Source organism: Lampris incognitus, chromosome 1 (genome assembly GCF_029633865.1).
Source record: "Lampris incognitus isolate fLamInc1 chromosome 1, fLamInc1.hap2, whole genome shotgun sequence".
NCBI lineage: Eukaryota > Metazoa > Chordata > Actinopteri > Lampriformes > Lampridae > Lampris > Lampris incognitus.
In genome coordinates, this window is record NC_079211.1 from 7773493 (window position 1) to 7799752 (window position 26260).

The 26260-nt window shown below is 47.1% G+C and overlaps 2 protein-coding genes across 2 annotated transcripts in view; one reads left to right on the forward strand and one right to left on the reverse strand.

Moving 5' to 3' along the window:
* The first annotated feature begins 1008 nt into the window (after positions 1-1008).
* fgf2 (fibroblast growth factor 2) lies at positions 1009-21610 on the forward strand. The gene is made up of 3 exons (XM_056278163.1): positions 1009-1594; positions 5604-5707; positions 20564-21610. The coding sequence occupies exons 1-3, from the start codon at positions 1417-1419 to the stop codon at positions 20747-20749; spliced, it is 468 nt and encodes a 155-aa protein (XP_056134138.1). The 5' UTR covers positions 1009-1416; the 3' UTR covers positions 20750-21610.
* A 203-nt stretch (positions 21611-21813) lies between these two features.
* nudt6 (nudix (nucleoside diphosphate linked moiety X)-type motif 6) overlaps positions 21814-26260 on the reverse strand; it is a 30309-nt gene continuing 25862 nt past the window's right edge. The window contains exons 4-5 of the mRNA XM_056278153.1: positions 24083-24137; positions 21814-22663 (exon numbers count right to left, since the gene is read on the reverse strand). Coding sequence (XP_056134128.1) covers positions 22281-22663; positions 24083-24137 — 438 coding nt within the window. The 3' untranslated portion in view covers positions 21814-22280. The remainder of the gene's footprint in view (positions 22664-24082; positions 24138-26260) is intronic.

Here is a 26260-nt window from a genome sequence, read left to right on the forward strand (position 1 = left end):
TTACAGGGATGCTTCACACTAGTATTGATATATGTAACTGTGAAGGAGATGCAGAGCTCCACTGAGGAAGTGCACTTGTGCTCGGAAAAACCGTTTCCTGCTTGAATGCAGGTTGGGGGGGGGGGGGAGAAAAGCATCTTTAAGCCGTTTCGAGATGATTTGGTTGGTTTGTCCCAAACCCATCGTGGCTCTTCCAGCAGTGGGAGCAGATGTTAGACTGAACAGCAGTGCAGCTTACATGGGTTTAGTCACTGCTTTGGCCTGGACACGGTCGGATGTTTCAGCGACCATCTCCGCCTTGTCACCAAAGTGACGTCAACCGAGAGCACAGCTGAGTTTCTGCTCCTCCAACGTCTGTGTCAGATGTGGTAGCCTCTGGCCGTAGGTCCAGACCAGTGCCTATTTTTTGTTAGCGGAATGAACTTGCTGATGGTCTTCAAAGAAAGGGGGAAAAAAAAAACAACAAAAAAAACTGCAGACTTGCTTCCTTCGCTGACCATTTTCTACGAAGCCCTTTGCAGAGGTTTTGGGTTAGCGTTGAAATATATCAGTGTTCTCATCCTTGTCTTCTCATGGGATTAGTATTATCAGCGTCCTTTCATTAGACCCTGCTCTTTCTCTGCCCTGTGTGTGGCTGTTTTATAAAGGTGAATTCCACTTTGCGAAGCGCAGATCTGTCTCTCCAGACTGCCTGCGGTCCTTCTTCTGCCCCTGTTTTCCACGGTTTGAGTAGCCGTGGCTAAATTAACGAACCGGCGGTGACGTTAACACGTTTTGTGCCGGAGTCCTCACTACTCTTGGTTTTCTATGGGGTCTCAGTGACGCATTTCTAGTTGCACCTCCCCCCCCCCTCCCCCTTCCTCATTCCCCTTTCATTTCTCCTCTTCTTCAGGGTTGGTCAGCTCAAGGAGTGTGTCAGTGGGAGTATGCCTGTGTGTGTGTGTGGGGGGGGGCGTGTGTGCGTGTGCTTGGGCGCATGCGAACTGAGGCCCAGAGGGGAAAGCCTTCCACAGATTCAAGCCAGCTGCCGTGCTGTAAACATTTCATTTGCAAGAAAAGTGGAGGAAAGAGGAAGAGCGAGAGAGGAACCCACATGTGTCCCCCTACCAGTGAGCTCAAAGTATCCTGCCACAGCAGCTGACGACGCTACAAAAAGTGGATTTTAAGGCTCAAGACGTTAACGGCTAGCCGAGGAGTTCTCTGTCTGCCCGTCTCTCTCTCTCTCTCTCTCACAGAGGCATGCTACCCTGGAGGGGGGTCGCTGAAGCGAACTGACCCCCGGGGTTAAGCGGAATCAGGTTGTGCTGAGGAGGAGTGGGCAGGGGAGGAGGTTTGTGGGAGGCCACCGAGGGGCCGCCGTGCTGCTGGGAAGCAGACGTATAGCAGTGGCAGCGTAGGGAGAAACGAGGAGGTGAGATGGCCACCGGAGAAATCACCACACTTCCCGCCACACCTGAGGACGGCGGCAGCGGCGGCTTCCCTCCGGGGAACTTCAAGGAGCCCAAACGGCTGTACTGCAAAAACGGAGGCTACTTCCTGAGGATCAACTCCGACGGGAGGGTGGACGGGATCCGGGAGAAGAACGACCCCCACAGTAAGTACTTCCAGATCCGTCTCCGGACGCAGGGGCCACACAAAGCCTCTTTATTGGCCTCTCCAGGATTTCACCGGGGAAGGAGCCGAGAAGCGAGAAGGCGCCGACGTTCAAAGTGAATTTTCTGACTCGCCGAGGTGTTTGCACTCCGTTTGCAAACACCACAGGGGGGATAAAGTTATCAGTCCTGTCGGATGTAATTCTAGCTTGCAGTCCTGGCGGATGTAACGCTAGCTTGCAAGTGTGCCATTAATTTGCTCCATCAGTGGGAATGTTGACGGGTGGCGCTATTTAATGTAGATCACCGCCATTCACAAAAAAAGTTCCTGTGGCGGGGTTTATGTCACACACCACAGCGTAAAAGCCAAAACCAATGAATTACTCCACTGAAAGTCCTCATTCAGTGTCTAGTGAAGTCTAAGCAAACGAGATTATGTAACTAAGACAGTATTAGCGGGTGGAATTTAAATTTGACCGCAGGTTTCTGTCGAGAAGGAGGCTCTGACACTTGACCTCACCCAAACTGAGAATTCAGTCAACGTTTCACACAGGTCAGTTTTCCCCAGCCGACGATGTGTCGGTGCAGTAATGATCCTAGGAAGCACGCTTTTTAATGGTTTTGATATCTAGAGTGGTGAATACGACTACATGAGGAGAGAACGTTCACATGCCAGTTTGCCCCCGACAGCCCGGACGAGCCCCTCTGCTAAGATTAAAGCACGTCTACCAAGCTGCATCACTAACCGGGTGGGGGGGCTTGCTTTTGTGTTTTTCCGTTTTTTGGGGGGGGGACGGAGGTGACATGATCGGAAGTTAATTGCGTCAGAAAAGATGAGACACAAACAGCTGTCCAAGCAGATGTGTCCAACCACCAAACATGTGGTAGCAATTAAAAAGCAAATAATGGCAAAAATGTTGGGGTTTTTTTTTTTTGTATGATTTGTGTATTTATTTTTTCAGACTTCATTGTGACACTGCCTGAGATAAAAAAAAAAAAACATCAAACCGATATGGGCAAGCGGTTTTTCAGTTTTCTTAAAGAAGAGACTACACGTGAACTGTGATTTAGGGCCACGCATCTCGTACGTTATCCGTTGTGATGTCAAGTCCATTGTCTTCGTGTAGCCCCGATATCACAAATTACAATTTTGCCTCAGTGGGCTTTACAGCAACACAATATCCTGTCCTCAGACCCTCTCGTCGGATAAGGAACAACTCCCTAAAAAATTCCTTTAACAGGGAGGCAAAATAGGAAGAAACCTCAGGGAGAGCAACAGAGGAGGATCTCTCTCCCAAGACGGACAGCGTGCAGTGATGCTGTGTTTACACAATTTACACAATACAACACTGAGAGAGGATAACACAATTAGAATGGAATGACGAGTATGATGAGGAGAATGCCAACAGTGTCTAGACGCCATCGGAACAGCCCAGCACCCGAGCCACGCGACCACCATCACCGTGGAGACCTGACCGGAGGACAGAATACACATGCAGACAGGGGAGACTCGCATCGCACCAGTCACATACACGGGAGGAGAGACAAGAAAAGACGTAAGTCACACATCAGAGAGAGAGAAGGATTACGACATTGAAACGGGATAACAAAATTATATGGATCTATAATATTTATAAAGAATGTGGCGAGGGGGATGCCAAGCAGTGTCCAGGTGTCAACCACCATCACCATGGAGACCTGGGAAGAGGACAGACTAAACGTCATGAAAGAGTTGGTAATCTTTTGGCTTTGTCGCTTTCCAGTTTTTCTCCAAAGTTCCTTCGCGTCCTCAAGTTACACACAAGCAGTGGAGATGCCCGTCCTTACTAAAGGCAATATTGCTAATCCAGATCGAATCTCTACATCCAAACAAGGAAAAGCTGCAGATTTTTTTTTTGCCCCCCCCCTCCCTTTTTTCCCCCTCCCCAATTGTACTTGGCCAATCACCCCACTCTTTGGAGCCGTCCTGGTCACTGCTCCACCCTCTCTGCTGGTTTGGGGAGGGCTGCAGACTACCAAAGGCTTCCTGCGATACATCTGGAGTCACCAGCCGCTTCTTTTCACCTGACAGGATTCAATTCCTTTGGAAAACCTGGCAGGGGTTTCGCCAGGGGGACGTAGCACGTGGGAGGATCATGCTATTCTCCCCAATTCCCCCTCCCCTCCGAACAGGCACCCCGACCGACCAGAGGAGAAGCCAGTGCAGCGACCGGGACACATACCCACATCCAGCTTCCCACCCACAGACGCAGCCAATTGTGTCTGTGGGGACGCCTGACCAAGCCGGAGGTAGCTGGCATTCGAACCAGCGATCCCCATGTTGGTAGGCAACGTAATAGACCACCATGCCACCCGTACGCCCCGCAGAAATGTTTTTGCATTCATTAGTTCAGTGGGACACGTCGACCTAATAAACAAAACACACCCAGAACAATTAGGAATTAGGCATCCCCTCGAGAAAGAATGCTTCTTTGATCAATGTCACTAGTCATCAAGGCAACAGGCTCAAGTGCAGACAGATGTTTGTCCATGTGAACTCTCCATGTGGAACAATCCTGAATGGACCCCTAGTCCGCCTTCTGAGGCCTCTGTTCACAGAGAACATGCTTGGCTTGGCCTCATGCAAAGTAAGGAATGCTCAGTTGGCGAGTGGTTCGTTTCATCGAAACAGATGGAGGTGATTTTGGTCTCTTTTGTAGGATAAGTCCCACAGCCAACAGGTACATTGGTTTAGAAAAGGATATGCAATTTGCTTTCTCAACAGCATCGCTTCTTCATAACTTCACATCGTTGGGTTACTTTAATGGACTGTCGATCGCTGATGATGCCCCTGAGTTCAGCGTTCACCAACTTCTTTGACACAGGTTATACAAAATTGAACAACTATTGGTAACAAGTTGCTGGTACTGTTCAGTGTTTGTATATCACCCCAAAAATCATTCCCAGAGCTAACAACGAGTCTGTTTTCTGTAGTTATAATACTTAGTGAAAACAAATGATTTCCCACTGCGGGTAGGTTGGGAGTCCACTGGCACAGTTGTTTATGTGTCCTTTCTGGTTCCGCTTCCGGTGTGAGAAGATGACGGTGCGAATTCACGTTTGCAGCGGCCTCACCCAGTCCGTCCATGCAGTGTCTTTGTCCACGTCTGCGTCTAAGTTTGTTTTGTCTTCGTCTGATGGCTGGGAGAGCTGTGCTGGATCAGCTGGGAGAGCTTGGTCTGCTGCGTCCCTGTGGGCCCAGGGACCACGGCCCTGCCTGGAGCTGTGCCCGAAGAGGTAACACCGGGGGTGGTCTGACAGGATGTGAAAGCGGGGCAGGCTAAGCTAAGTGCTAGCCCATGTAGCCCGGCAGTTCTGATAACACCAAGGGTGGTCTGGTGGCGGCCTCGCCTAGTGTTGACTATGTTTTAGTGTCGTCGTGTGGAGTGCGGGGAGGTGTGTCGAAGGTGTCTGACTGGGAGAGCTGGCGTTGGATCGGCTGGGGGAGCCTGGTCTGCTGCATCTCGCCCAGGGACCACGGCCCTGACCCGAGCTGCACTCGAGGAGGAAACGCCGAGGGTGGTCTGAAAGGATGCGGAAGCGGGGCAGGCTAAGCTAACTGCTAGCCCATGCAGACCGGCAGTTCCGACAGTCATCTTGGCTGGCGTCCGTTCTCTGGACAGTGGAGTTTTTAACTTTTTTTTTTCCATTTCTTTTTCCTCTTGCTTCTCTCTGTTTTTTGTATGTTTTTGGTGGTGTCGTTTTTGGGAAGTTTGGGATGCGTGTTTTTGTCTTTTGTGTCGCACTGCTGTGGGCTGGGGGAAATGGAATTTTGTTTCTTTTGTGTACGCAAGTACATGAAAGAAATGACAGTAAGTCGTTCCTGATTCCTGATTTATCTTTTAATGCATTATATTTGGTGAACATACCATTTTATCTCCCCCCCTTAACCAAACATGCCACCAGTAAACTCTTAATGGTCTCTGTTCTGGATCACAATGTGCAGCTAAACATCTTTCTTCTTTTCCTCAGTAAAGCTTCAGCTACAGGCCACCTCGGTGGGGGAGGTAGTCATCAAGGGTGTTTCTGCCAACCGCTACCTGTCCATGAACAAAGAGGGAAGACTGTTTGGCATGGTGAGTAAAGTTGACCGGTCAGCTTTTTGTTGACAAAACTAATTCTAGTCAGTTTCATTTTAAAGGTACAATCAGTAATCTTTTTTTTCCTCCAGTGCCCTCTGTCTGTGTCCAGTGGGAATTGCAACATTGTTTGCAAATTTATACCCTGTCCCTTTTTGCAACGGTGGTCCGCATGTGACACAACTAATGCTGTCTCACAATATCATGTTACACAACACAGAGATCCTGCAGATATGTCAGGTGAAGAGGTAATCATATTGTAAAACACTGAACAATATATAGCTAATCACACATAGCTATATATTTAAAGCCTACCTGACCTACAGCAGCATGAGCAGCTCGGCATCAGTTTTTGTGCCTTTATAGTTGCAAAGGTTTTATCCCCTCTCAAAAGGAACACCTATACTGAACCAAAACATTATGACCGCCTGGCTAATATACTGTTGGTCCTCCGTGTGCTGTGAAAACAGCACAGACCCACTGAGGCATAGACTCTACAAGACCCCTGAATGTGTCCTGTGGTATCTGGCATTAAAACATTAGCAGCAGATCCTTCAAGTCCTGGTAGTCACTAGGCGGAGCCGTCGTCGATCAAACTTGTTGGTCCAGCACATCCCCCAGATGCTCAATCAGATTGAGATGTGGTGAATTTCGAAGCCAGGGCAACACCTTGAACATTTTATCATGTTCCTCCGCATTATCCTGCTGAAAGAGGCCACTGCCATCAGGGAATACCATTGCCATGAAGGGGTGTACCTGGTCTGCAACAATATTTAGGTAGGTGGCACGTGTCAAATTGATGTCCACATGAATAACTGGACCCAGGGTTTCCCAGCAAAGCAATGCCCGGAGCATCACACTTCCTCCACCGGCTTGTTGTCTTCCCACAGTACATCCTGGTGCCAGCACTTCCCCTGGTAAACGACACACACGTACATGGCCATCTATATGATCTAAAAGAAAACGGATCTCATTGGACCAGGCGACCTTCTTCTGCTGCTCCAAGGTTCAGTTCTGACACTCGCATATCCATTGTGGGCACTTTCAACAGTGGAAATGGGTCATCATGGGCACGCTGACCAGTGTGCGGGGGACGATAGACTGTGTGTTGTGACACATTCCTACCGTAACCATCATTAAAGTTTTCTTGTGCCACAGTAGACCTTCTGTTGGTTCAGACCAGACGGGACAGTGTTTCTTGCCCTCGCACACCGATGGGCTTTGGGCACCCAACACCTTGTCACCGGATTGTTATTTGTCCCTCCTTGGACACCTGTTGGTAGGTCCACTGATGACCAGGAGCACCCCACGAGCCTTGCCGTTTCAGAGATGCTCTGACCCAGTCATCTGGCCAGAACAATTTGGCCTCTTGTCAAAGTTGCTTGGGTCTTTTACTCCCGCACATTCTCCTGCATCCAACACGTTGACTACAAAAACTGATTGTCTGCTTACCGTCTAACCTACCCGGAGCTTGACATGAGCCCTTGTTTGGAGACGATTGTTATTTGGTTCACCTGTGAGTGGTCATAATGTTTTGGCTCATCAGGGTATATTCGTCATACTTTTGGAGCAGCATTTATCATGCAATTTATTTTCCCAAATTAAAAGGTTTTTTGGATTCTTTTGAGGTACGTTGTGAAGCCGGCTCCTCCAGTTTGGGAATCTGAAATGTGCAATGAAATTAACGTGTGAAAACCTGTGGTTTTGTGGAAGGGCATTGGATTTGTAAAGGGCAAGGCGTTCCCTACTGGTTTGTTTACCAAAATAAAGATTCTGGGCCGGGACACAGATTTCGAAAGCCAGATATGCCTAGCCTGGTTCCAGACCTCTGGATCACTATTTGCCACTTATTTTTACTCGTCCTGCCCATTTCTTAAATTTGTCAAGTTATATTTTCCCTCATCAACAGTTTGTTTCCTGTTGGACAAACAACTGAGCGCGTCAGTGCCTTTGTGGGCGGGGCTAAAGTTGGAGCGGTTACGAAGCGGTGCCAGATAGAGCCAAGTAACAAAAAGGCAACGGCTACGGATAAAACAGACACCGCTGTCGAAATGTATAGGTCTTTTGTCTCGTGTTTGCTGGTTGGTTTGCCACGTCTTTAAAATAGCTACAGCTTCTTCAGCCCCAACAAGCATGTGATCACATTTGGCACAAATATTGCTGGAATAGAAACCCATTCTATTTCGGAGAACGTCTCCAATGTCTCCTTACCGTATGAGCAATGGTTTTACTCCGGCGCGTAGGCTGAGTAGAATTGTGGAATTGGTTATTACGTCCTTCAATAAACGGCACGTTTTGTCATTATCAGCTGACATTTTTGGTAAACTTACTTAAGCTACTTTTCACTCCAGTGTGTTTTATGTCCACTGAAAATAATGTCAGAGTGACCGGTTAGGGAAGATGAAACCCCCGCCATTTATATCATCCATCCCTCCATTAGCCAGACCGCTTATCCTGCTCTCAGGGCTGCTGGGTGCTGGAGCCTATCCCAGCAGTCATTGGGCGGCAGGCGACAGACCACCCTGCACAGGCCACCAGGCCATCACAGGGCCAACACACACACACACACACACACACACACACACACACACACACTCACACCTAGGGACAATTTAGTACGGCTGATCCACCTGACCTACATGTCTTTGGACTGTGGGAGGAAACCGGAGCCCCTGGAGGAAACCCACGCAGACACGGGGAGAACATGCAAACTGCACACAGAGGACGACCCGAGACGACCCCCAAGGTTGGACTACCCCGGAGCTGGAACCCAGGACCTTCTTGCTGTGAGACGACCACACTAACCACTGCGCCACAGTGCCGCCCCCTTTATATCAACCATCAAAAAAAAAAAGAGAAGAAAAGAAAGGAAACCGCTAGCAAGAAGACAATTTCAGAATGAAGGATGGAGGGGTAAGGAAAGGCCTGTATCATCTATATCAGGCTAAGAAATCTCAGCACCTGGCAAATCTTATAGATTGACAACCCTTCCAACTTCCTCAAAACATGACGGTCATTATTTGCTTTGATAAAGTGAAAAGCTTACTGATAGTTCCTTTAAGTTTAAAAGCAGACATTTTCTGTCTTTCCTCCTTTCTTTCTTTCTTTTCTCCCCAATTGTATCCGGCCAACCACCCCACTCTTTCGAGCCGACCCGGTCTCTGCTCCACCCCCTCCGCAATCCGGGGAGGGCTGCAGACTACCACATGCCTCCTCCAATACATGTGGAGTCACCAGCCACTTCTTTTCACCTGACGGTGAGGAGTTTCACCAGGGGGACGTAGCACGTGGGAGGATCATGCTATTCCCCCCAGTCCCCCCCCCCCGGACAGGCACCCCGACCGACCAGAGGAGGCACTAGTGCAGCGACCAGGACACATACCCACATTCGGCTTCCCACCCGCAGACACGGCCAATTGTGTCTGTAGGGATTCAAACCAGCGATCCCCGTGTTGGTAGTCAACCGAATAGACTGCTGCGCTACCTGGATGCTCCTAAGAGGAGACATTTTCAGAGAGGTTTCTTCCTCTCTGACTAAAGACTTGGATTTTATTTCTGCTGTTAATGTTTCTGACCTCTCCAGATCGCTGAACATGTGGCGCTTCAACATCCTGTAACGACATTTCCTGTGGAACGACATTTCCTGTGGAACGACATCTCCTGTGGAACGACATTTCCTGTGGAACGACATTTCCTGTGGAACGACATCTGCTGTGGAACGACATTTCCTGTGGAACGACATCTCCTGTGGAACGACATTTCCTGTGGAACGACATTTCCTGTGGAACGACATCTCCTGTGGAACGACATCTCCTGTGGAACGACATTTCCTGTGGAACGACATCTCCTGTGAAACGACATTTCCTGTGGAACGACATTTCCTGTGGAACGACATTTCCTGTGGAACGACATCTCCTGTGGAACGACATTTCCTGTGGAACGACATTTCCTGTGGAACGACATTTCCTGTGGAACGACATCTCCTGTGGAACGACATTTCCTGTGGAACGACATTTCCTGTGGAACGACATTTCCTGTGGAACGACATCTCCTGTGGAACGACATTTCCTGTGGAACGACATTTCCTGTGGAACGACACTTCCTGTGGAACGGCATTTGCTGTGGAACGACATCTCCTGTGGAACGACATCTCCTGTGGAACGACATTTCCTGTGGAACGACATTTCATGTGGAAAGACATTTCCTGTGGAACGACATTTCATGTGGAAAGACATTTCCTGTGGAACGACATTTCATGTGGAAAGACATTTCCTGTGGAACGACATCTCCTGTGGAACGACATTTCCTGTGGAACGACATCTCCTGTGGAACGACATTTCCTGTGGAACGACATTTCCTGTGGAACGACATTTCCTGTGGAACGACATCTCCTGTGGAACGACATTTCCTGTGGAACGACATTTCCTGTGGAACGACATTTCCTGTGGAACGACATCTCCTGTGGAACGACATTTCCTGTGGAACGACATTTCCTGTGGAATGACATTTCCTGTGGAACGACATCTCCTGTGGAACGACATTTCCTGTGGAACGACATTTCCTGTGGAACGACACCTCCTGTGGAACGGCATTTGCTGTGGAACGACATCTCCTGTGGAACGACATCTCCTGTGGAACGACATTTCCTGTGGAACGACATTTCATGTGGAAAGACATTTCCTGTGGAACGACATTTCATGTGGAAAGACATTTCCTGTGGAACGACATTTCATGTGGAAAGACATTTCCTGTGGAACGACATCTCCTGTGGAACGACATTTCCTGTGGAACGACATTTCCTGTGGAACGACATCTCCTGTGGAACGACATTTCCTGTGGAATGACATCTCCTGTGGAACGACATTTCCTGTGGAACGACATCTCCTGTGGAACGACATTTCCTGTGACAGTGTAGAGGATGCCTTGTGGATAGCCTTACTTGCGCCTGTGTATTAAACATCTCTATATTTCTGCCTTTTTAACTGCAGAATTAAAAACATTTTTAAAGGTCATGTAATGTTTTGACACCATGACAGTTAAAAAGAATTAAGAAATATTACTATTCACTGACAGTCAGAACCAGAACCAGAAATATTTATTCATCCCCGAGGGGAAGTTGGGTCCTATTACCGACACTCACGCTCTCGTAAAGAAAAACTAAGACGATACAAGATGACAAGAAAATAGAAATAGAAGATAAGGGGGCATCCGGGTAGCGTGGCGGTCTATTCTGTTGCTTACCAACACGGGCATCACGGTTCGAATCCCTGTGTTACCTGCGGCTTGGTCGGGCATCCCTACAGACACTATTGGCCGTGTCAGCGGGTGGGAAGTCGGCGGTTGGTATGTGTCCTGGTCGCTGCACTAGCGCCTCCTCTGGTCAGAGGGGGAACTGGGGGGCATAGCGCTCCCCTGGTGAAACTCCTCACTGTCAGGTGAAAAGATGCGGCTGGCGACTCCACCATGTATGGGAGGAGGCATGTGGTAGTCTGCAGCCCTCCCCGGATCAGCAGAGGGGGCGGAGCAGCGGCCGGGGCGGCTCAGAAGAGTGGGGTAATTGGCCAAATACAATTGGGGAGGAAAAGGGGGGAGGAAAAAAAATGTCTATCTGTCAAGGAGACATGTAATTATAGGAAAATCAAGATGGGGGTAACATGTCATTCATGGGCCTTTTAAATGTATTATTTTTGGGTGTAAAATGACTTCCAACATCAGCCGAAGCACAACGGTTTGTTGAGGCTTCATTGACTCTCTGTTGACGTCCGTTGACCAACCGCAAGTCTTTCTCAACTCGTGAAAAGTACAATTTAGGTGGAAAAAAAAGGGAGGGGGGGAGAAATAGAAGATAGAATAAGAAACAGAAATAAGAATAAAATATATAACCATATGTGCACCATGCTGCAGTGTGTAGCACCCTGTCTGTAGTGTATCACTGCAGCATGGAACAACGGCACAAGCAAACCACCGGCAGGGTAAAGCAAGTGGAAGGGCCCGTCTAATGACTACTGACTCAGAGTGTCTGACACTTTGAAAGAGGAGTTGTAAAGTTTGATGGCCGCAGACAGGCATGACCTCCTGTGGCGCTCTGTAGCGCACTTCAGCAGAATGAGTCTATAACCAAAAGTACTCCTGTGCCCGACCGGCACGTCATGGAGTTGGGTGGGAGACGTCGTCCGTGACGGGACATGAATATTGCTGTTTAATTTAACTTTTTATTTTTTTAGATCTTTACAACACATTCCTCTTGGAGACCGTGTGGGCTACATGTTCAGGGGTTAAACTCACTTTACTGCCAGATGAAACCGTTCAAAGTGGAGAAGCTGCGTTTGGTGTATTTCCTCCTGTGGTTAGCGATAAAGGCAGTCATCCTCTGTTATTGAAAATGGGACGAACGGACACGTTTCCTGTCGTAATCAGCTGTTGTGGCTCGCCTTAATGTAAGCTGACTCAAACACTCGGTGACATTAGTTACTCTGTTTTGGAAACAAAACACTGACTCGCTCGCCAAAGATCAGTCCTCCCTCGGCGGAGGGAAGTGTTCAGGTCTGCGTCGTTTCTGGCCAGTTCTCCCGCGTCACACTGACAAACATGAAATAAAGAAGAGGTTGTTCTGTAACGTCATCCGTAGATGGATGGGGTTCCGAACACAGAGTGACCCGGTGCTGAGAGAGACTGGCCTGTAACCAGGGGTCACGAGTTCAATCCCTGTGACAGCCGCTCGGTCCGTTCCCTGCCAGCATGCCCAAAACAATGTGCTGTCTTTTAGTAAACGACCTGTACATGTGAGTCTCTCAGCGGAGGAACACATTCTTCATACCGCTCACTGTGTGGCCTGATAAGGGACACGCCCTGCTGGCCAATCTAGTGTTTTATTTGCCAGTTAAGGTTTTTTTTGGGGGGGGGGGATTTTTTCCCCCCAATTACCCCACTCTTCTGAGCCGTCCCGGTCTCTGCTCCACCCCCTCTGCCGATCCGGGGAGGGCTGCAGACTACCACATGCCTCCTCCCATACATGTGGAGTCGCCAGCCTCTTCTTTTCACCTGACAGTGAGGAGTTTCACCAGGGGGACGTAGCGCGTGGGAGGATCACGCTATTCCCCCCAGTTCCCCCTCCCCCTAGAACAGGCGCCCTGACCGACCAGGGGAGGCGCTACTGCAGCGACCAGGGCACATACTCACATCCAGCTTCCCACCCACAGACTCAGCCAATTGTGTCTGTAGCGACGCCCGATCAAGCCGGAGGTAACACGGGGATTCGAACCGGCGATCCCCATGATGGTGGGCAACGGAATAGACCACCCCGCCACCTGGACACCCGCCAGTTAAGTTTTGATCAGTGCCTTGGAATAGTACTCATTGGTATTATCAAATAATACCAATGACACTTGGAATAGTACTCAGCATTGGTATTATCAAATAATACCAATGACACTTGGAATAGTACTCAGCATTGGTATTATCAAATAATACCAGTGACACTTGGAATAGTACTCAGCATTGGTATTATCAAATAATACCAGTGACACTTGGAATAGTACTCAGCATTGGTATTATCAAATACCAATTGGTATTATCACGCCACCTGGACACCCGCCAGTTAAGTTTTGATCAGTGCCTTGGAATACTACTCATTGGTATTATCAAAATAATTCAAGGTGTATTGTATTATATGATACGATTTCTTCAGCTTAAAAAAAAACCCAAAAACGGAACACTCTAAAATCACCAGAATGGGTGTTTATAACCACAACAGTATGAGCTACCTTTCATCGCTCATTGAGACAAAAACAACGTGGTCATTGTCTGGTCCTGGATAAGACCCATGTTTGGCTCAAAACACTGGCTCCTTTACAACGAATGGTGCAAATCCAAGTAACACTTTTCAGGTATTGATGATTTAATGTTGTTTGATGGTTGACCCAGCAACTCAGTTGGTTATGCACAACCAGCCTACCTTCTTGCACCTTTTAACTGCTCAGTATTGGCCTTTCACACTATTGGACATTTTTTTCCACCATAACCTTTTAATGCATATTTAGAGTTGCGTCACAGCTCCCTGCTGGTCAGTGATCACTGACCTGTGAGGAAACATTACACACATGGTGCTGCTACTGCCATTATTCCATTTGAGTCACATTCATGTTCTTTATATTGGAATAACCAGGAATCTGGTGTACATTTAAGTTTGTTATATGCTTTTGCAACATGCATTGATCAAATCTATTGCATGGGAAGCCGACTTTGAGCGGCCACAGTCAACTTAGCAACAATAAACCAGTTGATGTAAAAACACACTGGGCGGCATGGTGGTCCAGTGGTTAGTGCTGTCACCTCACAGCAAGAAGGTTCTGGGTTCGAACCCCAGGGTTGTCCAACCTTGGGGGGGGGGGGGGGTCATCCTCTGTGTGGAGTTTACATGTTCCCCCCGTGTCTGTGGTGGGTTTCCTCCCGGTGCTCCAGTTTCCCCCACCATCAAAAAGACGCGCATGTTAGGGTTTATACTCGTGTCTGAGCCCCTGACCGAGGCAATGGGAAACGAACTGGAGTTGGCAGCAGCCCACAGCTCCTAGCGACACAGATCACAGCTAGGGTGGGTTAATTTGCAGTAACTTACTTTCCCCAAGGGGATTAATAAAGGAAATTTAACTCAAATCCAAAGTTTTGGGGGGCAGATTTTATCACGATAAAGTCTGAATCAAAAGTACAGTTGGTTTTCTTTTTCAATTATAACCTCAGACATAAAATGAGATTAGTTGTGTATGACAATCTGGGTACAAAACAGGCTGTTCCTTTAATCCAGGGGTCTCAAACTCAATTGACATGGGGGCCACTTGACAGGTGGTTTGATTATATAAACGTCACATCGTTTTTGATTATTATTTCACATTTTTTCAGAGTTTTCACATGAATAGGTACCTATATACACTACCGTTCAAAAGTTTGGGATCACCCAAACAATTTTGTGTTTTCCATGAAAAGTCACACTTATTCACCACCATATGTTGTGAAATGAATAGAAAATAGAGTCAAGACATTGACAAGGTTAGAAATAATGATTTGTATTTGAAATAAGATTTTTTTTACATCAAACTTTGCTTTCGTCAAAGAATCCTCCATTTGCAGCAATTACAGCATTGCAGACCTTTGGCATTCTAGCTGTTAATTTGTTGAGGTAATCTGGAGAAATTGCACCCCACGCTTCCAGAAGCAGCTCCCACAAGTTGGATTGGTTGGATGGGCACTTCTTTGAGCAGATTGAGTTTCTGGAGCATCACATTTGTGGGGTCAATTAAACGCTCAAAATGGCCAGAAAAAGAGAACTTTCATCTGAAACTCGACAGTCTATTCTTGTTCTTAGAAATGAAGGCTATTCCATGCGAGAAATTGCTAAGAAATTGAAGATTTCCTACACCGGTGTGTACTACTCCCTTCAGAGGACAGCACAAACAGGCTCTAACCAGAGTAGAAAAAGAAGTGGGAGGCCGTGTTGCACAACTGAGCAAGAAGATAAGTACATTAGAGTCTCTAGTTTGAGAAACAGACGCCTCACAGGTCCCCAACTGGCATCTTCATTAAATAGTACCTGTTAGAGCCTGTTTGTGCTGTCCTCTGAAGGGAGTAGTACACACCGGTGTAGGAAATCTTCAATTTCTTAGCAATTTCTCGCATGGAATAGCCTTCATTTCTAAGAACAAGAATAGACTGTCGAGTTTCAGATGAAAGTTCTCTTTTTCTGGCCATTTTGAGCGTTTAATTGACCCCACAAATGTGATGCTCCAGAAACTCAATCTGCTCAAAGAAGTGCCCATCCAACCAATCCAACTTGTGGGAGCTGCTTCTGGAAGCGTGGGGTGCAATTTCTCCAGATTACCTCAACAAATTAACAGCTAGAATGCCAAAGGTCTGCAGTGCTGTAATTGCTGCAAATGGAGGATTCTTTGACGAAAGCAAAGTTTGATGTAAAAAAAATCTTATTTCAAATACAAATCATTATTTCTAACCTTGTCAATGTCTTGACTCTATTTTCTATTCATTTCACAACGTATGGTGGTGAATAAGTGTGACTTTTCATGGAAAACACGAAATTGTTTGGGTGATCCCAAACTTTTGAACGGTAGTGTACATAGTGTAGCCTGGCTTAGGCCTATATATTTAACCTACTTCTTGCCAGAAACCTGGCACTTCTTCTGCTGACACAGGTGATGCACATTTGCTTTCAGGGACTGGGCAGTGGACACCCTGAGAGGAAAGCCTGGAGATGTTCATTGGTCAGTCTGGCTTTGATTTATTAAAGGTTGTAATTGAGAACAGTTTCTCACACAAACAAGTGCTGCCGTAAAGACACGTGGCCTGCCTGAACAGTTTGGACAACTGTGAGAATGTTTTGGGAAGGAGAAACTGTCCCAAGCAGCTCCTGCTTTCCTTGTGCCTCTGAACTTTGCCTTGAGCTCAGTGTTGCACTGCAAGTCTGTGAGCTCCATTTGAAATGTGCTTGGCACACTGTCCACATCAGAGGAGAAGGGCTCTGCAAATAACTGGAAAATGGTGCTGCGAGTCTTAAAATCAGAAAGGCGATGCTCAAACTTCTGCTGCAGATGGTCAATGGCAGTCACATACTCATCAACGATGACTCTGGCACCATCATCAATAATTGACTGGCATGTTGGGAAGTGGACATATCTTTTCTCTGTGAGCTGTTGAGTTTCATAGAGAACGCTTTCAAATGCTACAGTGACAAGTTGGTGTGTCCCCTGCAGTTTTAAATTAAGCGTGTTAAGTGCCTGTGTGATATCGACTAAGAAAGCTAAATCCATGAGCCATTTGGGATCATCAAGTTCAGGAACATGAAGCCTGCCGTCTTTCATGAATTCTCTGATCGCCTCCCTCAATTCAAAACACCTTTTCAGGACACTGCCCCTGCTCAACCAGCACACTTCTGAGAAGTACAACACATCTCCATATGTTGCATCTATTTCCTCCAGAAACGCACAGAACTGATGGTGTTGTAAACCTCTTGATCTGATGTAATTCATGCATTTCACCACAACGTTCTAACACTGTCACATTTCAAGCATTTGCTGCAGAGTGCCTGCTGCTGAAGGATACAGTTGCAGAATCTACATTCTCTTCCTCCAGCTCTCTTTGAGTTAATGCTACAAGCCCATTTTTTTTCTTTCCGGCACTATCGGTGGTGATCCCAGCCAATTTATTCCAGGGTAGACCAGCACCCTCCGTTGCATTGCACAGCACCTGGAATATATCTTTGGTTTTAGTCTTTCCCTGCATTGGATATAAAGTTAGCAGTTCTTCTGTTAACTCAAGTGGTCCTTGATGCCCCTTACAAATAGCAAGCTGAGCAATTGTCCTTAACATCTGTGCTTTCACCAAGTGCCAAAGAATGGTGCGTGAAATCTGTCTTCATGCATGCTCAGTAATGGAGGAAAGAAAGTTGAATCAGTTCATCTGGAGACAACGTTTATTGAGAGAGACGTTCCATCGCGCCTCTAAGTGACCTCTTAGCCACTGTATTGTTTATAAGGGTGGGATACCTGCAGTCAGCTGAGACCGAAGAGGTCACTTAGGCGAGTGATGAAACGTTTCTCAAGAAACGTTGTGTCCAGATGAACTGATTCAACTTTCTTTGAGTGCGTGAAATCGTTTGCTTTAGTACAAACCTGTCTGTAAATGTCGCCTGACGACTCGCTGATCCGTCCCGCCACTGTATTTGGGCTGAGACTTATGTTTCCGAATAAAGATGCCTTCTCCGGGCAAACGATATTCACTACCTGCAGCACGCAGTCTCTCAGAAACTGTCCCTCCGATGGCTTGCCAGCCTTCGCTATTGCCTCGCTTACCACATTTTTATGCAGCTCACAGTCTTTTTTGGCTTTGTGAAAACAGTTCTGCTGACAGGACAGACTTTTTTGAAAGTGTGCTGCCTTTCTCTCCCTCTCCTCGCCTTTGAACCGACCATGCTCCTCTTGCATGTTGAGTGGTGTGATGTCGCTTCAGATTCAAATCCTTCAGAACGGCAATTTTTTCCTTGCAAATTAGACTGATCGCGGACGCATTAAATTCAGCGAGGAAGTAGTTGCGTGTCCATTTCTGTTGGAACTGTCGGTGCTCCTGGTCAGCTTTTCTTTTGGCTTTTGAAACGGACATTTTTGCAAAACGTCTGCTAGCAGTGACAATAATTTACTCTAGCAAGCTCACCTGAGATGTTTTGCAGTGGGCTAGCCTACTGGGTTTATGTACTCATGTTGCTTGGCTACAGTCTGTGTGTGTGACAGAGAGAGAGGGAGAGTGCTGCAAAACTGACATTCGCCTATGTCATCTGCAGCTGGCCTCTCAACTAATCTTAACTGAGTACTTAGGACCAGAAACACAGAAATGTTTTAAAAAACATGAAAGTAGTATGCAAAATGGATACGCAGTCCTGATCTCTTAATAAATCTAAAACATGGTGCGGGCCGCGCAAAACTGCCTCGCGGGCTGGATGTGGCCCGCTGTTTTAAGTTGTACTGTTTTACTTGTTTGTCTGTTTTCCAACCGCTCTGTGATCTGTCGGCCAAAAGCATTTTGACCGGGCTTATCAGTGATTTGTGAAATTACTTTGTAGTGTTCTTTTAAGGACTTGCCTCCATAAATCAGCAATTACTATTTTCTTATGAGTTCCGTCAACGTGGATTTTAATCAGTCCATTCCAGCGCAAATAAACTAGAACCAGTCGTACAGTTTTATCTCCTGCCAGACATGTTTTTTTTTAAATACCTAAAAATTTCTTTATTCCTGGCGAATACTGAGCAGAAATTCTCGAGACCCGAAGTATTGAAGCGATAGAGGCACTTGGGAGTCCTACATCAGCACGAATAAAATATCAGCGTTACACACTTTTCTCTGTTGTAAAATGCTCGTAAAATGGATTTTACTACAAGTAATAAAATTCACCAAATGTTGACTTAATGAAGACGTTCCACTTGAAAGCTGGAACAACTCTGTTTACTGTATATGGCGGAGCGCGGGGGCAGTATTGATGGAGTAGGATTAAGTATGCTTCTCTACTCAAACACAAAAATCACACACAAGGGGAAAAAAATCAGGTTCTTTAAAGTCATGACTGACCATCGGTTCGGATTGTTATGGTCAATGTAGTTTTAGCCTTATTATTACACTCATAGGAATTATTACCAACATTTTGAGGTATCTTAGGACCTTTGCTTCCTGAAAAATTATACATCAGATGTTCCAGGTAGCATTTTTAAACATATGACATACATGTGACATATATGTGATGGCAGTTTTTCTTCCAAACGATTGAAACGTACGGCATCAGTGATCGACCACAACTAAACCAGGCTGTGATAGATTTATTTTTCTCATCTCATCTCATCTCATCATCAGCCGCTTCTCCGGGGTCGGGTCGCGGTGGCAGCAAGCTAAGTAGGGCACTCCAGACGTCCGTCTCCCCAGCAACACCCTCCAGCTCCTCCTGGGGGACCCCAAGGCATTCCCAGGCCAGATTGGACATGTAGTCCCTCCAGCGAGTTCTGGGTCTACTCCAGGGTCTCCTCCCAGTTGGAAGTGCACGGAAAACCTCCAAAGGAAGGCGCCCAGGAGGCGTCCTAATCAGATGCCCGAACCACCTCAACTGGCTCCTTTCGACGCAAAGGAGCAGCGGCTCTACTCCGAGCTCCCTCCGGATGTCTGAGCTCCTCACCCTGTCTCTACGGCTGAGCCCAGACACCCTACGGAGGAAACTCATTTCAGCCGCTTGTATCCGCGAGCTCACCCTTTCGGTCACTACCCAGAGCTCATGACCATAGGTGAGGGTTGGAACGAAGATTGGCTGGTAAATTGAGAGCTTTGCCTTCCAGCTCAGCTCCCTCTTCACCACAATGGTCCGGTACAACGTCCGCATTACTGCTGATGCTGCACCAATCCACCTGTCAATCTCCCGCTCCATCTTACCCTCACACATGAATAAGACCCCGAGATACTTGAACTCCTTCGCTTGAGGCAACAACTCATCCCCAACCCAGAGGGAGCAATCCACCATATTCCAGTAGAGAACCATTGCCTCAGACTTGGAGGTGCTGACTCTCATCCCGGCCATTTCACACTCAGCTGCAAACCGCCCCAGTGCGCGCCGGAGGTCGTGTTCTGATGAAGCCACCAAAACCACATCATCTGCGAAGAGCAGAGATGCAATTCTGAGGTTCCCAAAATGGACACACTCCTCACTTTGGCTGCAACTTGAGATCCTGTCCATGAATATCACAAACAGAACCGGAGACAAGGGACAACCTTGGCGGAGTCCGACACCCACTGAAAACGTGTTTGACTTTGCGCCGAGAACGCGGACACAGCTCAAGGGTAAAGAGTTGGTCCATTTTTCCACGGCCAGGACGGAAAACACATTATTCCTCCTGGATCTGAGATTTGACAGTCGGTCGAAACCTCCTTTCCAGCACCCTAGAGTAGACTTTCCCAGGGAGGTTGAGCAGTGTGATGCCCCGATAATTGGACTCCGGTCGTAGATTTATTTACATAGACATGTATTACACTTCTGCTGAAAAATGCATCCTTAATATCATCACGTTATTTTTCCAGTTTCTGAAAATCTTTAAGTGTATTGGGTCTGCAGATTGTCCTGTTGGCAAGATAAGTGGTTCCATGCAGCACCTCTGTTTTAATGGTGTTCTTGAGCAAGGCATTAATCCACTCCAAATGAGAGCTTCAGTAAAATGTTTCCAATGAAAATGATATATCCAATTGCCTTTATATCTCACTAAGCTCTCTCTCTCTCTCTCTCTGTCTCCCCCCCCCCCCCTCTCTCTCACTCTCTGTCTTCAGAGACGAGTGACAGATGAATGCTACTTCTTAGAGCGACTTGAGAGCAACAACTACAACACATACCGCTCCAGGAAGTACCCGGACATGTTTGTGGCCCTGAAGCGAACTGGCCAGCACAAGTCTGGATCCAAAACTGGACCGGGTCAAAAGGCCATTCTGTTTCTCCCTATGTCCACCAAGAGCTGAGCTGAGAACTGACTGACAAGGTTTTGGAGGCCACAACGATGAGGAAGACACTCATGGGATGTGTTGAAGGCAATGATGGAGAAGAAAACTGGTCCAAATAGACTGTGATGCTTTCAAGTATATTTTTAACATCTGTTATTTATCCAAGGGTTATTTGCAGAGCATGCCTGCTCCTTTATTTTATTTTATTTTTTCAGAAATGACCCGCTTCACACTTTAACAGATTCCAGTATTCAATTCTAGGAGCTGCCCAGTACAACCACAGCTAAAGTAAGGACGCGACACCTACAATACACACAGCTAATGTAAGGTTATAAGACCTACGTCAACCACAGCTAATGTACGGTTAGCTATCGTAAGAGCTGCTCCTCTGGAGAAAGTAGGGGTTAGGTCCCTTGCTCAAATGCACCTCAGAAGAAAGCTGTTGCGAGACTGCAGAACATTAAATAACCCGTCCAGGGGTCCAAGTGAATAAGCTCACTTCTCTTACTCGTGCAAGTTGCAGCTGAAATGCAACGTTGCAGTTTGTCGGTCATTCGTGACGCTTTTTTGTTGTTTTTTTGTTTTTTTGTGGAAAATTGGACCCTGTCTGAGGACTGTTTAAAATGAGTTGACATCACTGAGAGATGCTTTACCTCTCAAACTGACATGCGGTAATGATCAGATGAATGTGATTTAAGTGACCGGTGTTCACTTTTTAAACAGAAGATCACCTTATTAAGATGTAAATTACCACAAAAGAGCGGCGGGACAAAACAAACACAGCTAACGGATGTTTAGATTTTACTTAATGTACCTTCGGTATAGACGTTCCTCTGCAAAAAACCAAAAAAATCAAGCACACACTGACAGTCTTATTAATATAGCTTAATTTTAAAAAAAACATTATAATACTTTTAAAATCACTTCAGAGTTCTTTTCTGACATTGTTTTTACAACTAGGTATCTTGCTTTGTGGCGAGTTCCAGCTAAATGTGCTGTGACCATTGCAACGCGTCTTAAAGTTGCATTTGACCAGAAAAAGAAATAGCCACCTTTTTATTCTCCATTAGGAGAAAGTAAGAAATCTGAAAAACCCTGATGGTTTATGCTACGGTAGAGTTTTACATTTTAAGTATATCCTAAAGCGCTGCTCCTTGGCAACTATGGCCAAACTAGATATGATCGCTGCTTGTTCCTTTACTTTTCCCCACTAAAACTAAACAAGAGCCTCTGACTTCCGAGGACCCCGGGTCCATCTTTTAATTTGCAAAACAAACAAACAAAGATCTAGGTCTACAGCCTGGACCGGTTGGGCCAGATGGTCCGCCTGATTCTGCACAACACCAACCAGAGTTGGTTTTTCTAAAAACACGTCAATGTGCGTTTAAGTTTACAGTGATCGTGAGATCTATTGCACCCCCATTTCCTTCAGTGTAACATTGTTAAAAACCCACATGGAAATCAAACGTGCAACCACAAGTCCAGTCATCGGTGCTCTTCAAGTCTGATTTTTATTAACGGCAATGAGGCTGGTTGGGTGGAAGACTAGCTAGGGTTTTAGAGCAGGCGGAAGTCGTCGATGGTATAACTGGTAAAACATCCCCGAATAGACGGCAGGCAGCTCCTCCATGGAGAGGTCGATTTTGTCGAAGCCTTGCTCCAGGCCGTGGCGCAGCAACCTGGCTACGCGGGTGGTGATGGGCGTTGTCTCGTTGGTTTCGGCGAGCTCGGCAAGGTCCAGCCACTCGCAGCGAAGGCACTCCTGCGTGCAGAAGTGGATGTCGTAGGTCAGCGGGCTGAGCCGGCAGATGATGTACATGTCGGACATCCCGAAGGCGCCGGGGTGGTTGTGTTGCTGCCGGATGCTGAGGAGGGACTGAAACTCAGAGCGAATGCCGGTTTCCTCATACACCTCACGCACCGCAGTCTCGCCTATAGGAGAACAAGTTGCAGACTGTGAAACATAGCTTTCCACCCCGCTTTTAGAATTGAATGTTTGGAAAATAATGATTGACACGGGGATCCGCCAATCAGCGCTTAGCAACCGTCTCCACTTCCTCCGACACGTGACACCACATACAAAATATTGGCGTGCAGCTTTGGTGCACCGTACAGTGAATTAAAGGTTAACAGCGAAAAAAATTTTGGGGGGAAGTGCGTCCGGGTAGCATAGCGGTCTATTCCGTTACCTACCAACACGGGGCTCGCCGGTTCGAATCCCCGTGTTGCCTCCGGCTTGGTCGGGCCTCCCTACAGACACAATTGGCCGTGTCTGTGGGTGGGAAGCTGAATGTCGGGTATGTGTCCTGGTCGTTGCACTAGCGCCTCCTCCGGTCGGTCGGGGCGCCTGTCCAGGGGGGAGGGGGAACTGGGGGGGGATAGCGTGATCCTCCCACGTGCTACGTCCCCCTGGTGAAACTCCTCACTGTGAGGTGAAAAGAAGCGGCTGGCGACTCCACATGTATGGGAGGAGGCATGTGGTAGTCTGCAGCCCTCCCCGGATCAGCAGAGGGGGTGGAGCAGCGACCGGGACGGCTCGGAAGAGTGGGGTGATTGGCCAAGTGCAATTGGGGAGAAAAAAAAATCCCAAAAAAAATCTTTTTGGGGGAACTGCAACACAGATTTATATTATCAAATAGGCCGGAGGGCAAAGTATTCTTTAGTCCTCCCCCCAAACCTTCCGGAGTGGTTCATGTGGGCTAAACTTGGTAGGAGACAAAACTTCCAACCATAAAGAACCACCGCAGAACATTTACGTCTGCTCAGAGACACGATGGCCGTCCACATTCATCTTAATCAGTGTACTGTGTTGACGTGACGTTGAAGTTATATTAGCGGATCTCATGTTGAAAGTTTAATGGACACGACAACAGCAACTCGGAGACATTTTGCAAATGGTTCATTAGATGCCTTAAATCGTCTTGCAGAGTTTTGGGTTACTCAAAGGGAGATATATATTTATCATCATTGGTGTTGATAAAAGTGCTCAACAAATGAGGAGTGGAATATTAATTCATATATATAGTTATTCTGCTCATTTGTTGGGCACTTATCAACACCATATATATATATATATATTATTATTATTTTTTGGAAATTACACGATGCTGCTTTTTGGGTGGTGGAAGATATCAGAAGTCGCTTTGAAAGTGTTAGAAATGGGTGAAAGTCTAGAAACCGTATCGTTGTGTCCTTGTTATTTTGCTCACGTCGTAAGCTTGTGTTTTTCCGGCATCTCATACGAGCGTATGTGTACCGCCCCCTAGTTACGCACCCTACTAACTCGGCCGGAGGAATTAGCTGAACGATACTGTGTTAGTTTCTGTCCGTTACTAAGCCTGGTGTACTCACCAATGTTCTCCCCCGGATCAGACAGACCACCGGGGAACTTCCAAGCATTCTTTGTCTGAAATAAATGAACAAGAATTCAACTTTAGTAGATGTTTTAGTGGAGGACACTGCTGCAAATGTACCAGAAAGTAATCAGAACTGCAAAAACGGCCATGTTAACGTTAATTAGTCGAGTATCGAGTCTTAAAACTGCTGATGGGAAGAAATAATGTGTGACGGTGCAGCGCCGGTCCACCTGTTTCAGTTATGCTCCACAAACAAACACAAAGATCATTGGATAAGGGAGACATCGAAGTTTTTTCAAGACACCTACTTGAATCACCAAAGTTGTTGAAACACAAAAAAAAAAAAAAGATTTTAAGACAATGCCAGATTAAGTAATTTATCAGTTATTTGGTCTTTTTGCAGAGTATTGAAAGTCATACGCTGATCTTGCAGGCTTTTACCAAGCGTCTTAATGTCGAACGGCGTGCCTTTAAGTTGTGTATGAGTGTTGTAGGACTTCTGAAGTCGTGAAGTGTGTATGTTCCACAAAATATGTCACCGCTTTCACTTCTGATATTTAATGAGTGTGCTGCTGGATAACTTATGATGTCATTGTTGTGTACGTGTGTGTGTGTATGTGTGCTGTGATGGCCTGGTGGCCTGTCCAGGGTGTCTCCCCGCCTGACGCCCAGTGACTGCTGGGATAGGCTCCAGCATCCCCGCGACCCTGAGAGCAGGATAAGCGGTTTGGATCATGAATGGATGGATGTGTGTGTATATATATATACGTATGTTACACACACTGATGAGTCAAAACGTTATGACCACCTGACTAAGATACTGTTGGTCCTCCGTGTGCCGCCAAAACAGCGCCGATCCGCCGAGGCATGGACTCTACAAGACCTCTTAAGGTGTCCTCTGGTCTCTGGCACTAAAACATTAGCACATTAGCAGCAGATCTTTCAAGCCCTGTAAGTTGTGAGGTGGCGCCACCGTGGGTCGGACTTGTTGGTCCAGCACATCCCACAGAGATGCTCAATTGGACTGAGATCTGGAGAATTTGGAGGCCAGGGCAACACCTTGAACACTTCATCTTGTTCCTCAAACCGTTCCCGAACAATGTGTGCGGTGTGGCAGGGCATGTTATCCCGCTGAGAGAGGCCAATGCCATCAGGGAATACCGTTGCCAGGAAGGGATGGAGCTACCTGGTCTGCAACAACGTTAGGGAGGTGGCACGTGTCAAACTGACGTCCACGTGAATGGCCGGACCCAGGGTTTCCTTTCAGAACAATGCCCAGAGCATCACACTCCCTCCGCTGGCTTGTCAGCTTCCCACACTGCATCCTGGTGCCAGCACTTCCCCTGGTAAACGGCCATCCATGCGATCTAAAAGAAGACGGGACTCGTTAGACCACGCGACCTTCTGCCACTGCTCCAAGATCCGGTTCTGATGCCTACATGCCCCTTGTAGGTGCTTTCGACAGTGGAATGGGCACTCGGACCGGTCTGCGGTGGGCGATACACTGTGGGTTGTGACCCATTCCTCCCGTAACCATCATTAAAATGTTCTCTGTCTTGTGCCACAGTAGACCTTCTGTCAGGTCGGACCAGACCGGATAGCCTCCATTACCCTCGCACATGAACGAGCCTTGGGCGCCCAACACCCCGTCGCCGGTTTGTGGTTTGTCCCTCCTCGGACCACTGTCGGTAGGTTCTCACCGCTGCTGACCGGGAGCACCCCACAAGCCTTGTTGTTTCACAGATGCTCTGACCCAGTCGTCTGGCCAGAACAATCTGACCCTTGTCAAAGTGGCTCAGGTCTTTACTCCTGCACATTCCTCCTGCATCCAACACGTTGACTACGAGAACCGATTGCTCGCTTACCTTCTAACCTACCCAGACCTCCACGTGTGCCCTTGTTTGGAGGTGATCGATGTTATTCGGTTCACCTGTCAGTGGTCATGGTGTTTTGGCTCATCGGTGTGTCTAGTATTGTAGTTACTGAATGGATTATGTTTTATTTCATCTTAATTTGATTGTTCTCATGTTGTAATCCCTGTCTATGAGAAGTTCCAGAATGCACTAAGGCCTATATTTTCATATATTATATTAAAATGCTTTATTTTTGGAGCAGTTTGCAAATGCGCCGGTAGGATGAAATAAAATGATTTTATGTAACTGTAACCAGTGTA